The sequence below is a fragment of the Felis catus genome, chromosome C2 (assembly GCF_018350175.1).
Source record: "Felis catus isolate Fca126 chromosome C2, F.catus_Fca126_mat1.0, whole genome shotgun sequence".
NCBI lineage: Eukaryota > Metazoa > Chordata > Mammalia > Carnivora > Felidae > Felis > Felis catus.
In genome coordinates this window covers 83,650,998-83,668,151 of record NC_058376.1, presented here as the reverse complement: position 1 = coordinate 83,668,151, position 17,154 = coordinate 83,650,998, and the positions used below count along the sequence as shown (strand labels likewise).

Genomic DNA, 17,154 nt, shown 5'->3' with positions numbered 1-17,154 from the left:
CTGCTTCAGATTCTGTGTGTCTCTCTCTCTCTGCCCCTCTGGCCCCCCACTTGTGCTTTGTCTCTCTCTCTCTCTCTCAAAAATAAACAAACATTAAAAAAATTCCATTATGTATATACATATATACATGTATATGTGTGTATGTGTGTATATATATATATATGCGTGTGTGTGTATATACATATATATACCTTCTTTTCCATTCATCAGTTGATAGACATTTGAGCTCTCTCTATAGTTTAGCTATTGTTTATAATGCTGCTATAACCATTGGAGTGCATGTACCCTTTTGAGCTCTCTCTATAGTTTAGCTATTGTTTATAATGCTGCTATAAACATTGGAGTGCATGTACCCTTTTGAATCTGTATTTTTCTATCCTTTGGATAAATACCTAGTAGTGTAATTGCTAGATTGTAAGGTAGCTCTATTTTTAATTTTTTGAGGAACCTCCATACTATCCTCTAGACTGGGTGCACCAGTTTGCATTCCCACAAACAGTGCAAAAGGGTTCCCCTCTCTCTGCATTCTCACCAATACCTGTTGTTTCTTGTGCTGTTAATTTTAGCCTTTCTTTTTTTTTTTTAAGTTTACTTATGTATTTTTGAGAGAGAAAGCATGAGTGGGGGAGGGGCAGGGAAAGAGGGAAAGAGAGAGAATCCCAAGCAAGCTCCACACTGTCAGTGCAGAGCCTGATGTGGGGGTTGAACCCACAAACCATGAGATCATGACCTGAGCTGAAATTGGACACTTAACCAACTGAGTCACCCAGGCACCCTAATTTTAGCCATTTTGACAGGTGTGAGGTGGTATCTCATCATAGTTTTGATTTGTATTTCCCTGATGATGAGTGATGGTGAGTATCTTTTCATCTGTCTGTTAGCCATCTGGATGTCTTCTTTGGAAAAGTGTCTATTCATGTCTTCTGCCCACTTCTTTTTTTTTTTTTTTTTTTTTTAGTTTTTTTTTTTTAGTTTTTTTTTCAACGTTTTTTTTTTTTTTTTTTTTTTTTTTTTTGGGACAGAGAGAGACAGAGCATGAATGGGGGAGGGCCAGAGAGAGAGAGAGACACAGAATCGGAAACAGGATCCAGGTTCCGAGCCATCAGCCCAGAGCCTGACGCGGGGCTCGAACTCACGGACCGTGAGATCGTGACCTGGCTGAAGTCGGACGCTTAACCAACTGCGCCACCCAGGCGCCCCTTCTGCCCACTTCTTAACTGGGTTGTTTTTTGGACGTTGAGTTTGATACATTCTTTATAGATTTTGAATACTAAACCTTTATCTGATCTGTCATTTGCAAATATCTTCTCCCATTCCATAGGCTGCCTTTTAGTTTTGCTGATTGTTTCCTTCACTGTGCAGAAGCTTTTTATCATGATGAAGTCCCAACAGTTCATGTTTGCTTTTGTTTCCCTTGCCTTCAGCAACATGTCTAGTAAGAAGTTGCTCCAGACAAGGTCAAAGCAGCTGCTGCCTGCTTTCTCCTCTAGGATTTTGATGGTTTCTTGTCTCACAGTTAGGTCTTTCATCCATTTTGAGTTTATTTTTGTGTCTGGTGTAAGAAAGTGGTCCAGTTCATTCTTCTGCATATTGCCATCCAGTTTTTCCAACTCCATTTGTTGAAGAGGCTGTCTTTTTTTCCATTGGATATTCTTTCTTGTTTTGTTGAAGATTAGTTGACCATATAGCTGTGGGTACATTTCTGGGTTTTCTATTCTGTTCCACTGATCTATGTTGGTCTTTCTGGTTTCTTGCTTGAAATCTGCATCTTCAGATAGGTTAACTCCACAGGTTTTTTCAAAGGCAGACAATGAAGAATCCTGGTGTGAAGGCCAGCAATGAACTAGAGGACTAAAGATTTAGTAATGCATCTGTTGGAAGTCGATGAGACCCTGGGGTAATAAGCTCAGTCACATCCTACGGACACACTGGAAATAGAAACCATTGGTGGGAGGTCCTCTCTGAAACCAGGAGGAAGAACACTCGTTGCCAGCAATATTTCCCTCTCTTCTGCTTTTATAACTTGCCACCACCAGTGGAAAGACCTTGAGGGTGTCCCATGTGCCAAGAGACAGCAACACTCAGGCAGCTGGGCTCTGTTTCTGAGTTGTGCATTTGGCACTGCAGAGGAGAAAGCAAAGGTGTGACCCCAGGTGGGGAGAACATAAACTCTTCTCCAAAGCAGCATTTCAGGATTAGCCTTCAACCCTACTAGAACAGACTTCCACAAGGAGCAGAGGGGTGCAAGAGGAAGAGAAGAATATTGGTGGTGTCTATGATGTACTAGAGCAAAGGACAAAGTAGGAGATGATGCTGTCCTTTTATCTAAAGTCATTCTTGAGGCTCCTAGGTGGCTCAGTTGGTTAAGTGTCCAACTTCAGCTCAGGTCATGATCTCATGGTCTGTGAGTTTGAGCCCCGCATCAGGCTCTGTGCTGACAGCTCAGAGCCTGAAGCCTATTTCAGATTCTGTGTCTCCTTCTCTCTCTGACCCTCCCCCGTTCATGCTCTATCTCTCTCTGTCTCATAAATAAATAAACGTTTAAAATAATTTTTTTAAGTCATTCTCACTATCACTGCTTCTCAAGTTTCTCCCTCCAACAGTTACTAGGGACTCACAAGGCAGCATTTACACATTCATCTTCTACCAATCCTGTGAAGTATTATTATCTGCATTTTACATATGTGGGAGCCATGACTCAGAGGTAAAATGATGTGCTAAAGGCTACACAGCTGTTTTCTGGCAAAGCCTGTGCATGGCCTTAGTTCACATCTGGAAAGGCAGGATTTGTCACTGATATTTCCCACATTATAGAAGATGATCACCTCCATAATCAATATTATTTAGACACTAAGAAATCCTAATTTAACAAATGACCATTTTCTATAATATGGATAGTTGTTATCATCGTGACAACATTTTGGTTAATACTTGCTTGGTACCCTTCACCCAAAGCTGGCATTTCACACCATAAAGACAATGATATCCATTCAGTCTCTTTAGAGCACCACATTATATCTGAGTAAATTCAATTACCATTAAACTGAAATTCTACTTCTTCTCCTTCACCATCCCCAAATGGACAACTCAAAGGCATAAGTCACAGCATACATTACCAATGCTCGGTGAAGTAGTGAGGTAGCTGGTCTCCAAGGAGGCAACTGTGACAGCAGAAAAACTCCTTAAACCCTAACCCTACCCCAAGATATCTGCATCCTAATGCCCAGATACTGTGTAGGTCTGGAAATTCAGGTTGCAGATGGAATTAAGGGTGCTAATCAACTGACCTTAAAATAAGGAGAGCCCAATGAAATCACAAGAGTCCTTAAAAGTAGAAGAGGGAAGCAAAAGAGAGAACCATAGAGATGGCAACACAAGAAAGACCAGCCAAAAGCAATCCTGAAAAAGAAAACCAAAGCCAGAGGCACCACAATCCTGGACTTCAAGCTGTATTACAAAGCTGTAATCATCAAGACAGTATGGTACTGGCACAAAAACACTTAGATCAATGGAACCGAACAGAGAACCCAGAAATGACCCAAAAACGTATGGGTCTTTGACAAAGCAGAAAAGAGTATCCAATGGAATAAAGACAGTCTCTTCAGCAAATGATGCTGGGAAAACTGGAGAGCAACATGCAGAAAAATGAACCTGGACCACTTTCTTATACCATACACAAAAATAAACTCAAAATGGATGAAAGACCTAAACATAAGACAGGAAGCCATCAAAATCCTAGAGGAGAAAACAGGCAAAAACCTCTTTGACCTCAGCCACGCAACTTCTTACTCAACACGTCTCCAGAGGCAAGGGAAACAAAAGCAAACATGAACTATTGGGACCTCATCAAAATAAAAAGCTTCTGCACAGTGAAGGAAACAATCAGCAAAACTAAAAGGCAACCAACGGAATGGGAGAAGATATTTGCAAATGACATAACAGATAAAGGGTTAGTATCCAAAATCTTAAAAAAGTATCAAACTTACCCAAAAAACAAATAATCCAGTGAAGAAATGGGCAAAAGGCCTGCATAGACACTTCTCCAAAGAAGACATCCAGATAGCTAACAGACACGTGAAAAAATGCTCAACATCACTCATTATCTGGGAAATACAAATTAAAACCACAATGAGATACCTCATCTCACACCAGTCAGAATGGCTAAAATTAACAACTCAGGCAACGACAGATGTTAGCAGGATGCAGAGAAGGATGATCTCTTTTGCACTGCTGTTGGGAATGTAAACTGGTGCAGCCACTCTGGAAAACACTATGGAGGTTCCTCAGAAAGTTAAAACTAGAACTCATGTGTCAATGTCTGAGCTACAAAACTGTTAAGAAAATGAATCTGTGGCATTTTAAGCCAGTAATTTTGTGGTAATTTGTTATAGCCACGTAGAAAATGGATACAGAAACCAATATTTCCATGCCTCATGGGTGGGCATGCTAATCCTCCCATTGAGAGAAGGAGTTGTGCCCCCTCCCCTTGAATCTGGGCTGGGCCTGGGACTGCTTTGACCAAAAGAACTTGGAAAAAATGACTTAACAGGACATCAAGCCCAGTCATCAAGAAGTCCTGGCAGCTTTTTGCTTCACCCCTATCAGAGACCTGAGCTTTGAAGTAAGACCTGGAGAAAGGACCACATGGAGAGGACATGGAAGATAAGATGCCACCATGGAGAGAGACCACATGAGGGAACATTAAACCATCCCCACAGCCCCAGTTGCCATCTGATTACAACAGCTTGAGAGAATTATGAGATATAATTAAAGGGTTGCTGTTTCAATGCACTAAGTTTTGGAGTAGTTTATTACCTAAAAAACAGATAAATGAAACAGCAAAACACTATCCCACAACACCAACAACAAAAGTTCATGGTCTATTATACATGTTGTATCACAAGAATAAATCTAGTTTAAATAGGCCTTCTAAGGAGAAGTAATTTTCACTGAAGAAATCAGTATATAATTTTTCACCTCGGAGTCTTTGTTGAACAACCTGGGGAATCTTGCCATCTTAACAATAATAAGTCTGATCTGTGAACATGGCATGTCTTCACAGTTATTTGGCTCTTCTAATTTCTTTCAACAATGATTTATAGTTCTTAGATGACATGTTTTCACCTCTTATTAAATTTATTCCTGAGTATTTTGCACTTTTTTATGGTATTGTAAATTGGATTGTTTTCGTAATTTCATTTCCAGATTATTCATTGCCGATGTTTAGAAAGTTTGTTTTTTGGATTTTTTCAAAAATTTTTTTTAAGTTTATTTATTTTTGAGGGAGAGAGAGACCACGCAAGCAGGGGAAGGGCAGAGAGAGAGGGAGACAGAATCTGAAGCAGGCTGCAGGCTCCGAGCATCAGCACAGAGCCCTACATGGGACCCAAACCCACGAACCGCAAGATCATGACCTGAACCGAAGTCAGATGCTTAACCAACTGAGCCACCCAGGTGCCCCTAGAAAGTTTGTTTTTGTATATTGATGTTGTATTCTGAAACCTTCAACTCCTTTATTCATTCTAACAGCTTTTTTAATGTATTCCTTAGGATTTTCTATTTACACAATGTCATCTGCAAGTACAGATAGTTTTACTTCTTCCTTTCCTACCTGGATGCCTTTTACTTCATTTGCCTAACTGTTCTGACTAGACTCTCCAGCATGTTTTTTGTTTGTTTTGTTTTATAAATTTTAATGTTTACTTATTTCTGAGAGAGAGACAGAGTACAAGTGGGGGAGGGGCAGAGAGAGAGGGAGACACAGAATCCAAAGCAGGCTCCAAGCTTTGAGCTGTCAGCACAGAGTCTGACACAGGGCTCTAACTCACAAACTGTGAGCCTGACCTGAGTTGAATCAAGCACTTAACTGAGCCAGTCAGTTAATGCTGGCTAGCGTAATGCTGAATCCAGCATAATGCTGAATAGAAACGGTGAGGGTAGACATCCATGTCTTGTTCCTGATCTTAAGGGGAAAGCATTCAGCTAACCCTGATGTTAGCTGTGGATTTTTAAGATACCCTTTATCAAGTTGAGGAAACTCCTCTCAATTCCTAGTTTGTTGGGTATTTTTTTAATCACAAAAATGTATGAAATTCCATCTATTACCTTTTCTGCCTCTACTGAGATGATTATGTGCCTTTTATTCTTTATTCTATTGATACAGTGTATTACATCAATTGATTGTCAGAGGCTAAACCACCCTTGCATTCCTGGGATAAATCCCATTTGATCATGGTGTGCAATCCTTTTTATATGTTGCTGGATTTAGTGCTCATATTTTGTTGAGGCTTCTTGTATCAGCATTCATAAGAGATATTAGCCTGTAGTTTTCTTTTCGTGTAATGTCTTTGTCTGGTTTTGACATTGGGTAACACTTGCCTTTAAAATGAGTTAAGAAATGTTCCTGCTCCTCTATTTTTTAGAAGACTTGTGAGTAATTGGTATTAATTCTTCTTTAAATGTTTGATAGAATTTGCCAGTGAAGTGATCTGGTGTTTCACTCTTTCTGGATTCTGAAATTCCATAAAGGAACAATGTGATTCTATAGTCCAGAATAAAGGGTAAAGGATAGTTCTACTTGTGTACTGCATGGGTAAAACACACCTGGACACTTCTCACATGTGAACTGCATATTTTTGAGGGTACCTGACAAACTAACAAAATCCAAAGAAGGAAGTCTCCACAGTGAAAGACATCATATGAAGAGCTTTTGAAGAGCTAAATGTTTACCTGAAAAATGGGATTTAGGAGGCAAAAGAGTTATCCACAAACACTTCAGAATTGTGCTTCAAAATATAAAAATTTCCAGAGTGCCTGGGTGGCTCAGTCAATTAAGGCTCTTGTTTTCAGCTCAGGTCATAATCTCACAGTTTCATGGGTTCCAGGCCCGCATCAGGCTCTGTGCTGACAGTGCAGAGACTGCTTGGAATTCTCCCTCTCTCTCTCTCTCTCTCTGCCCCTACCCTACTCATGCTGTTTCTGTCTCTCTCAAAAACAAATAAAGAAACTTTTTTTTAATGCCTTAAATATATATATATATTTATATTTATATATATTTATATATATTTATATATATTTATATTTATATATATGTATATTATATATATGTATATATACTGGTATTTATTTACTGGTATTACTCAATTTACTGGTATTACTCAATACTCAAAGTCCACTCCAAGGCACAAGAAATCATTCATTTATTCAATGAACTTTATTCTGCATTTCCTTAGAAGGAGGCCCTGTGTTAGGTAACTGCCTAGGATAGATAGATTGATAATGTAGAGTCTAGGAGCAGAGCTAAGACAAGCTCACAAAAACTAACCATAGTACAAGGGAGAGAATGAGAGGTGTCATGTGAGTAGAATAAAACCTACTTTGAAATTCAGAGGCAGGAGTCTTTATTTCCCACTGGCAGGACAAAGGCACCTGGAAAAGGAAGCATTGAGTTGAGCATGAAGGGTGTGTACTAATTTTTGTGGGGAGAAATATATTAAGAGGTCATTCCAGATGAAGGGAAAGCAGAAGCAAAAGTTTAGAGGTGGAAACAGAGTCAGACATTATGGTGGAACAAAGCTGAAGAAATGAATAGCCCAAGCTGACCAACAATACAGGTAGAACTATCAATTATTGGGGGATAAAACTAGAAGGGTGCCAAATAAAGTACAAAGAACTTGTATTCTAAGCTACAGAGAATGACTATGCAAAGGTACTGTTAAAGGTGTTAGAAGATACAAATGCTGTGTATAGGTGTGGGTGTTTATTGCTGGTATAAGTTAGAGGCAAACATGGGAGAGGCAGGAGGCTTGCACAATGGTTACGAGAAATGAAGTCCCGAAGCAGGTCTCAAGAAGGTCACAGTGGCGTTTGGAGAGAGACCAATGAGATATTTCAGAAATTGAATCAACAAACCCTAGACCTGAACTGGCAAATCTAAGGGACCGTGGAAACAGCAGAAATCCCAGCTGGAGGAGGAACTGGCTGGCGGGGGGACTGAGAGTGGCAGAGTGAATATGGAAGTACAGTGTTATTAGCCAGATGAGTGGTTAGGATAGAACTGGGGGAATGTTCTAACCTACAGTCTTGCTCCAAGCATTTCTCAGCCTTCCCCCAATTCCATAGGGCTCAGAGGCTGCTTGACAAGAAAATGCCTGAAAAGAACAATCAAACACAGAGCCAGATGTCCTGGACAGAATCCTCCCTAGCAGATGCTTCACTGGCTACCCAGTGTAAGTCTCCATGATAGTAAGGGCTGGTTGCCCCCTCAGTGAGATCCCCAAATAGACGATCTGAACGACTGCCTTCTGGTCCTGCCATTCTTTACCTCTGAAACCTTAAAAGATGAACTTTCTAAGTCTCCTTCATTTGTAACATGGGGATGATAATGTATACTCCATCTATTTCACAGGTTTGTGAGGTTACACAGGAAGATGCAGACTGCTGTAAGACACACAAATGCTAGAAGTTCTCTGAGCAGAAACTACAAAAAAAAAAAAAAAAAAGTCATGTCTGTATCCTTCATAGAGCTAAGTATAGAAAAAGGGAGAGAGCAAGGTGGGCAAGAAAATACCATAGCCTGGACCCCAGGGGCCTGTGTTAACCAAGGAATATTGCCTACCAGATCTTCGAGAAGATCCCATTATCCAGAGAAACAGGAGGGACCTTGATAATCATCCAGGTCAACCTCCTTGTTTAACAAATGGGAAGTTTTACCCTGAGAGAGGCCCAGTGATCTGACCAAGATCTTTAGTGGCATATGGGGATATGGCCAATAACACAGTCACAGTTTAGATGGTGATTTTACCCACATCAGTTTACAAATAGCCTTTGAGCTGGGTGGGAAAGGATTATTAAAATTCCCATTTTTTAGTGTGAGGTTCAAAGACTTGTCCAGGAGGGATTCAAATCCAAATGGCCATACCCCCCCCCCCCCAGTCCACTGCTCTTTCCTTACAGCACAATTTCACACACATGTGCCATTTCAAGCACAATCATTTCAGCATTCAATATATTTCAAACTCCAAATTGTTTGTTCCAGCCTGCCTTCAGCAATATTTCACATTCAACCTTCCCCAGTAGAATTCTACTGACCTTTCATCTTAAAGAAAAACCAGTGCAGCAGCCACCTTGGTACCAGAAACATATTTTAAAATGAATCATCAAAACTGGGTCTTTCCAGATAAATCATCTTCACAAAGTATATCCCTATATGTGTATCATTCAAGATGTATATCATTATTGCACTAAATACAGTGGACTAGGGTGCTCGAAGAGCAATGACAGTTCATTAATTGAAGCAATATGTAACATACAAATGCTAAGAAGGCTTTTTAGCAAAGGAGTGGAACACTGAGGTAAAAACTTCCTCACTTTATCAGTAAAAACTAATTTGCATTATGGAAGGATCTCAAAGTTAGTGACCAACACTGCGAATGACCCCGATAATTCTAGTCATCAACATCCAAAGGATTTCTACCTGAATGTGTTTTTATTTGGGGAGGCCCAGGGAAGGGGTGGGGGAAGAAAAGGCTAAGATGGAATCAACGCACCAACTGCCTCAGTGTCCTCTTTACTAAACAGAGCCTGTCCTTCCACCACAACCCTTATTTCAGGAGCAAGGCATTCATGTTCAGCTGCCCTTTTTTAACTCAACAGAAGAGGGTTAACATTGCTCAGTCCCTTGAAGCTTGCAAGGCTTCTCATTGGGGTTCACTAGGAGTGTGCTGACACCTCCAGGCGGTACTACCAACGGGCCGGGAGCCCGGCTGTGCAGCGACCCTCTACCTTAACCTGCGTTGCACTACGCGAGCTTGGGAATGAGCCTCGGGCGCTTCGCAGTACTTTCTGCTGGAAAGCACCGGCATTCGTTCCTCAAGTTCCCTCTCCTTTCTCTTCATCTCGTAAAACCTCTACACAACTCCCCACCCCGACCGGGTCTGCGCAGGTAACTGATCCTCAGAGTCCAGCAGCCCCCAAGGGGGACTAGGCACCTGCCTGGTGAAGGCACCTGCCACCGGCCTGCCCCGGCCTCGCCGGGCGTGGGGGACCTCAGGGATGACCCCCGCATTAGCCGCCTCCACAACCACCACCGCCAGCAGCAGCAGCAGCAGCGAGGCCGAGAAGCCGGGCCCGCGCCCCACGGCCTTCCCACGGAGGGCGCTGCCCAGGGGCTGCGGGCTAGCGCGGGGAGGACACCGGCTCCCGAGACTACGCCCCCACCTCCATTAATAAAACGCAAAGGGGGGGGGGGTAAAAAAAAAAAAAAAAAAAGCTCCATTTACCGACATGAGTGATCACTGTGGCCAGTCGCCGGCTGAGCTCCTGGGGGGCCATTTCTTCCTGTAACCAAAATAGCATTTCACCGAAAAGCCACTCAGTGTATAAACAAAACAAAGCAACAGGAAAGTGTTTGTATGGCTGCTAACGGATGGTGTTTCAAAAGCATCTCCTCCCGAGGATGCGATGCCCTCACACTCTTCCTCTCTCTCTCTTCAGGCACAAAACGAGTCACTCCCAGCCCAGGCCAACTTTCCTGGGCCGCTCGGCCAGCCCCGCTAGCCACGCCCTGCGGGGTATTGTTTTAAAGATTAAAGTCCAGTAGCTTTGCAAACGTAACGTCTGGCTTTGAGAGAGAGGGAAATGGCAGTTTTGGAGGTGAGAAAAGCAAGTCGCCCCAAAGCTCGCCGTAACCGCGCGTCAGGCTTCCCCCGCCGAGGAAGCGCGTAGGTTTCGGGATTTGCGGTCCGGATGGGTCGGGTCTTCGGCGCCGCCTTTCGGGAAGGTCGGGAAGAAGGATGCTTGGCGGGCACACGCGGAGGACGGAAGAGCGGAGCAGCGGAGGAGCGTAGGCGACAGGCTGCCTGAGGCCCCGGCTCCTGTGCGCGGCCCGCCTCCCGCCCGGCTGCGCGCCCGGAGCTCGGGTCTCCGCGCCCACCTCTCCCCGCCCGCCGCAGCGCGCACGCGCCCGAGCACCATCTGTTGCCAGGTGGAGAAGCTGCGCCCCTTGCTCTGCCGGGAGCCCGCGCTGCGGTCTCTGAAGTGGGGGCGACTCAGGGTCTGTCCTCGCCGCTGTGGGGGAGAGGAGACAGCAATTTCCGCGCTCCTGCCGGTGCCGGGGTTCTGAACGCCGGCCTCGGCCCCTCTCCTTGCCCGCCAGGTGTCTGCGGAGCGGCCGAGGCGAGAAGAGGGCTGACGGGGAGAGGTGCAGTCATCCCGCCAGGGGCTGCTGCTCGCGCCCCCGCCCCAGGGGTTGTCACACGCAGTTATCAGCGTGCACTGGGCGCACTCGCACTTGGAGCCGGGAGCGCGGGCTGTGCGCGTACAGGGCTGGGCACGCATGTGCGACACACATCTCCACCGTGTGGGCCTTTTCCTTTGTGCAACTACTCCAGGGCGCCACCGCTCCGTCTGCCACAGAGAGGCGCGCCAATGCTCCATCCTAAAAAGGCTCTGGCACCAGTCCCACGCGGGGCCCTCCTCCCTGTCAGCTCCCGGAGCGTCTTCGAGCAGCTATCCCGCTGCAATCGCTGTCACGCAGTTTCCTCAGGTGGCCTCAGATACTACCAGACAGGTAGCAAAAGACTAATCCAGCTCAGCAGAACTCCACGGCAAAAGCCTGAGCAAATGCGAATCTGGTCAGGTTGTTCTTCAATCCATTCTGCAATGAGGGAGCCTGATTGTCTGGTCAAAAGAATGCCAGGACCATCCCAGGTTCTGAGCCGATGTCAGGAAGCCCAGCTCTTCTCTTTGACATGTAAAACGTCAGACCCCAAACACTCTGGATCCAATTTCTAGTAGTAGCCACTCATCCCAGGGGTTTGAGGACATTTGTAAATGCTTTCTGTAACAACTATGGGCTGTGTCTAAGAGATGTTAGTCCACCTAGGGCCTGCGATTCATGTGAAAGGTTACTCTTTCCTTTGAGGTGTGGTCTCTTTACACTCCGCCTGCACAAGTAGAGCAACCATTTTCATAGCAACTTCTTGCAAGACATTCAGAAAAAGGTTAAAGGCACAAAGAAGTATGGCAGCTTTGGATTGCATTTCCATGGTGGTTTCCGCCTATTCAAGAGTCACAAGTATTTTCGAGGAACTAAAATGCAGCGTTTCTTGATAGTGGTTCAGGAGCCTGGTGTCTGGTCAGAGCCAGCTGTTGAGCTTTGATCACTAAAAACAAGCACATTGCTAAGGAGACAGATGATGTGCGGCTTTCCGGACTTTGCAGATCCAATGACCTCAGCTTCCTGGGTTAGGCCTGGTCCTTCTGTGTCAGAATCATGGAAAGGAGGGAGATAGGGAAGGGGCTAAGGAAGAGGAGGCAGGAGAAGCTGATGAATAGGAATGAGGGAGAAAACGAAGGGGATACAAAAGAAATCACACTCAGAGTGCTGCTGTCCTTTCCCACATCTGTACCTTCAGTCTTCAAAGGTTTCCATGGAGATGAGTTGTCTGAGTTTATGGCAAGATGTAGCAGGCAGTGCCTGTCCTCAGAAACCAATTCTGCCCCTCATGTGTAACACATGCTTTCCCAGGGCCTCAACTGCTTCATGTGGGCTATGAGGAGGTGGGTCTGTGAACTCCAAGTTCCCTTTTCCAGTTCTGAAATCCTGTAATTGTAACTAAGAAGTTACCATTGATAGGACCGCATAGTGTTCAATGCCTCCCCTTTCCCCCAAGAAAACAAACGGTCACTGTCTCCATTGCTCTTGTGAATACGGACATTCTTGCCGTGTTCTCTTCTTCCTGTCCACCATCCTCCTTTCCGAGCTTCCTATTCTCCTTCCTATTTATGATCTGTTTCCTGATTCTGACAAATCGCATTGCTCCCATAACTGGCAAAATCAAGGAACAAGCCAGGATAACCTGCCTCCTCCAGTGAAAGAATTAGCAACCAGTCACATCTGTTGAACATCTATTATATGCCCAGGGTTGTGATAGGTAGTGCCCAGTACAGCAACTGCCACTACCATATACTAAATGACCACTCTGTGCCTGGTGCAATGGTAGGCATTTCACAAACATCATTCAAGCCTCAAAGCAACCTTCTAAGGGCTTTAGTCTCATTTTACGGATGTTGCTAGTACAAAGACAAAACTGTGTTACTAATCTTATGAACCTAGACCATTCTCTACCTTCAGGTAAAGATTTGCCTAAGCCTGGAAAGAGAAACCATCCTCCACGCACTGCCAAGGTAGATTCCACCTCTGTTGGTGAACTCTCAGCACCACCTCACAATGAAGAGGAAAGAAAAATGACCCACTTTGGGTGACGCAGATGAGGGTGAGGGATGCCTGGGCCTCACAGGGTCACCCATTTGGGTCTAGACTTGTGGTTTTCAAGCTAGCAGAATCACCTAAAATACAGGTTTGGGTTTTGTTTTGTTTTTTTTGTTTTTTTTAATACAGATTCCTGGTCCCCATGTCCAGAGATCTGACTCAGTAGTGTGGAATGGAACCTGAGAAATTTCTAACAAGTCCCCAGGAAAACTGATGCTGCCGGTCCTAGGACTAGACTTTGAGCACCCTGGCCTAGAGCAGGGCTCTTCAAACTTCTTAGACTGCAAGCCACAGTGTGACATAAATTTTACATCATGTCACAGTAGACATATATACACATAATTAAAACAAAAGTTGTATGAACAATTTATTTTCCCTTACTACTTGTGAAGCCCTGAAATACTTTCTATTCAACTTCATTTTTTAAAAAACAATGGCCCAAATTGGGGAAAGTTGCATTTGGAAAGCAGGGTATTATAGTTATGTAAGAAAATGTCCCTATTCTTTTATTTTCTTTTCTTTATTATCTTTTTTGAGAGAGAGAGAGAGAGAGAGAGAGAGCGCACAGGAGTGGGGGAGGGGCAGAGAGAGAGGGAAAGAGAGAATTTTTTTTTAATGTTTATTTTTGAGAGAGATTGAGAGCATGAGCCAGGGAGGTGCAGAGAGAAAGAGGGAGACAGAGGATCTGAAGCAGGCTCTGTGCTGACAGCAGACAGCCTGGGCTCACAGTCACAAACTGTGACATCATGAGCTGGCGTCTAAGTCAGACGCCTAACCGACTAAGCCACCCAGGCACCCCAAAAGAGAGAATCTTAAGCAGGCTCCATGCTCGGCGTGGAGCCCAATGTTGGGCTTGCTCTCATGCCCCTGAGATCATGACCTGAGCTGAAATCAAAAGTCAGACACTTAAACAACTAAGGCACCTAGGCACCTCCTTGTTCTTTTAGGGATGAAACATCACCGTTTGTAATTTTAACTATCTTAGCAAAGAGAATAAATGAGATAAATACTGGGAAATGTTCATAATTGTTAAATTGAGGTGGCATATAGGTTGTTTTACTACTATTTATTCTTTTTACTTTTATTCATGTTTAAATATTTTTCATAATAAAAAGTTTTTTAGAATGATTGTTTGGGCCTTTCAGCCGGAACCGCCATCTTCCAGTAATTCGCCAAAATGACCAACACAAAGGGAAAGAGGAGAGGTACTCGCTATATGTTCTCTAGGCCTTTTAGAAAACATGGAGTTGTTCCTTTGGCAACATACATGCGAATCTACAAGAAAGGTGATATTGTGGACATCAAGGGAATGGGCACTGTTCAAAAAGGAATGCCCCACAAATGTTACCACGGCAAAACTGGAAGAGTCTACAATGTTACCCAGCATGCTGTTGGCATTGTTGTAAACAAACAAGTTAAGGGCAAGATTCTTGCTAAGAGAATTAATGTACGTATCGAGCACATTAAGCACTCAAAGAGCCGAGACAGCTTCCTGAAGCGTGTGAAGGAAAATGATCAGAAAAAGAAGGAAGCTAAGGAGAAAGGTACTTGGGTTCAACTGAAGCGCCAGCCTGCCCCACCCAGAGAAGCACACTTTGTGAGAACCAATGGAAAGGAGCCTGAGCTGTTGGAACCCATTCCCTATGAATTCATGGCGTGATAAATGTAAAAAAAATAAAAGACGTCAAGACTGTAAAAAAAAAAAAAAAAGAATGATTGTTTGGACCTACTCAATTGCTGTTATGACCCTGATGCCAGCTGTTTGAAAAATTGTGTGCTAAGGCAGAGCCGAGGAAAACAAAGGGAGAAGAGGAAGAGAGATGGTAGAGAGGAAGGAAGGAGAGTGGGGAGGTGACAGGAGATGGAGGAGGACAGAGAGAAGTGCACTGTGGGAGGTGATAGGAGTTATCACAAGTGCCTCAAGGTAATACCCCTCTAAAGGCTTCTTCCTCCACATCCCACTCGATCTTCAGTGTACTTTCCCCATTGGACCCTGGGCTACTTGGCAAGGAAAATACCTTATTCATCTCTGTAAACCCCCGTTCCTGGAGCAAGCCCAGAATTAGAGAACATCCATCAGTCAAAGCTTCTCATTTCACAAAGGACTTGCACCTGCCTCAACATTGCAATGTTGCCTCTTTCCCCCAGTGCTGCCTGCTAGGATAAACCTCTCTGCGCTAGGAGCCCAGCTGTTCTAATACATAAGACCACACTGGGATTCTTGCCTAAGGGGTCACACCATGTGCCATTCACTGCACAGCTGACCGGAGAGGTGAACCCAAGAAAAGTGAAAAGTCACCTGGGCTCACACCATCCTGACAGTCATTCCACTGTCATCTGTGTCTCCTGAAACCAGGTGCCCCTGGCACAAGGGAGCGTGTGAGTATGCAAGTGCATATAGGGGGAGGGGAACAGCACCCCTGCCTCTATCTCTGTACTTCCACTCTCCTCCCCCATATATGTCCTTTCTCAAATTTAATCTATTGTCAAAATAATGTATTTTCTTTTCAGAACATATTAGCAAAGTACAGAAAACTGAAAAAAAAGAGGTAGGAAAAAGAAGAGATGGAGAATTGATCATAATTACACCACCCATAGGCACAACCACTTCGAATTTTCAAAGTGTATTTGATGCATTATTTTCATTAATAGACTATTAGAGCAGTTTTAGGCTTGCAGAAAAACTGAACAGAAAGTACTGAAAATTCCCATAAACCCACTTGCTCATAGTAGTTTCTCATTAGCATCTTTTATTAGTTTAGCACATATGTTACAATTGATGAAGCAACATAGATACATTATTATTAACTAAAGCCTGTATTTTACATTATGGTTCACTCTTTCTGTTGTACTGTTCTTTGGGTTTTGACTAATGCATAATGTCATGTATGTATTCACCATTGCAATAATCATACAGAATAATTTCATTGCCTTAAAAATCTTCTATGCTCCACCGATTCATCCTCCCTTCCCTTCAGATTTGGGGCAACCACTAATATTTTTACTGTCACCATAGTTTTGTCACTTCCAGAACATCATATAGTTGGAATCACACAGTATGTAGCCTTCTCAGACTGACCACCCTCACTTAGCAATACTCATTTAAGTTTCCTCTATGTCTTTTTATGGCTTGTTAACTCATTTTTTTTTTTTACACTGAATAGTATTTCTTATATTCTGTTGTATAGAGGTATCTGTTTATTCATTTACCTACTGAAGAACATCTGGGTTGTATTCAGTTGCAGACAGTTATAAATAAAGCTGCTGTAAACAGTGAGCACAGGTTTTTATGTGGGCTTAAATTCTTAAATCATTTGGATAAATACCTATGAATGCAATTGTTGGATTGTGTGGTAAGACTATGTTTACTTTCGTAAGAAACTAAAACTGTGTGTGTGTGGTTTTTTTTTAAGGAAGCTTCACGTGGAGCCCAATCAATGCAGAGCCCAACGTGGAACCAATACAGGGCTTGAACTCATGACCCAAGATCAAGACGTGAGCTAGGGGCACTGGGGTGGCTCAGCCGGTTAAGCATCTGACTTCAGCTCAGGTCATGCATGATCTCATGGTTCATGAGTTCGAGCCCTGCATAGGGCTCTCTGCTGTCAGTACGGTAGGTCCCTGTCTCCCTCTCTCCCTGCTACCCCCAACTCTCTCTCTATCAAAAATAAATAAACATTAAAAATAATCTAAAAAAAAATTAAAAAAAGACCTGAGCCAAGATCAAGAGTCAGATGTTAAACCAACTGAGCCACTCAGGTGTCCCAAAACTACAAACTGTCTCGTAAAACCATTTACATACCCATCAACAATGAATGAGAGTTCTTGTTGGTCCACATCCTAACCAGAATTTGGTATTTTCAGCGTTTTGGATTTTGGCC

General features: G+C 43.6%; 3 protein-coding genes across 4 annotated transcripts in view; 1 reads left to right on the top strand and 2 right to left on the bottom strand.

Moving 5' to 3' along the window:
• MCF2L2 (MCF.2 cell line derived transforming sequence-like 2) overlaps positions 1–10,926 on the bottom strand; it is a 270,244-nt gene extending 259,318 nt beyond the window's left edge. Inside the window, exon 1 of one of the 2 annotated variants that reach the window (XM_045037208.1) lies at positions 10,281–10,926. In XM_045037208.1, the coding sequence (XP_044893143.1) occupies positions 10,281–10,356 (76 nt within the window). In that variant the 5' untranslated portion in view covers positions 10,357–10,926. The remainder of the gene's footprint in view (positions 1–10,280) is intronic. The other variant, XM_023260362.2, reaches the window with a different exon arrangement.
• KLHL6 (kelch like family member 6) overlaps positions 1–17,154 on the bottom strand; it is a 217,883-nt gene that overhangs the window by 25,631 nt on the left and 175,098 nt on the right. The gene's annotated exons all lie outside the window — the stretch shown is intronic.
• On the top strand, positions 14,411–14,965 carry LOC101092708 (60S ribosomal protein L21). The gene has a single exon (XM_011286063.4). It carries the CDS (start codon positions 14,451–14,453, stop codon positions 14,931–14,933), a length of 483 nt encoding a protein of 160 aa, XP_011284365.1. The 5' UTR covers positions 14,411–14,450; the 3' UTR covers positions 14,934–14,965.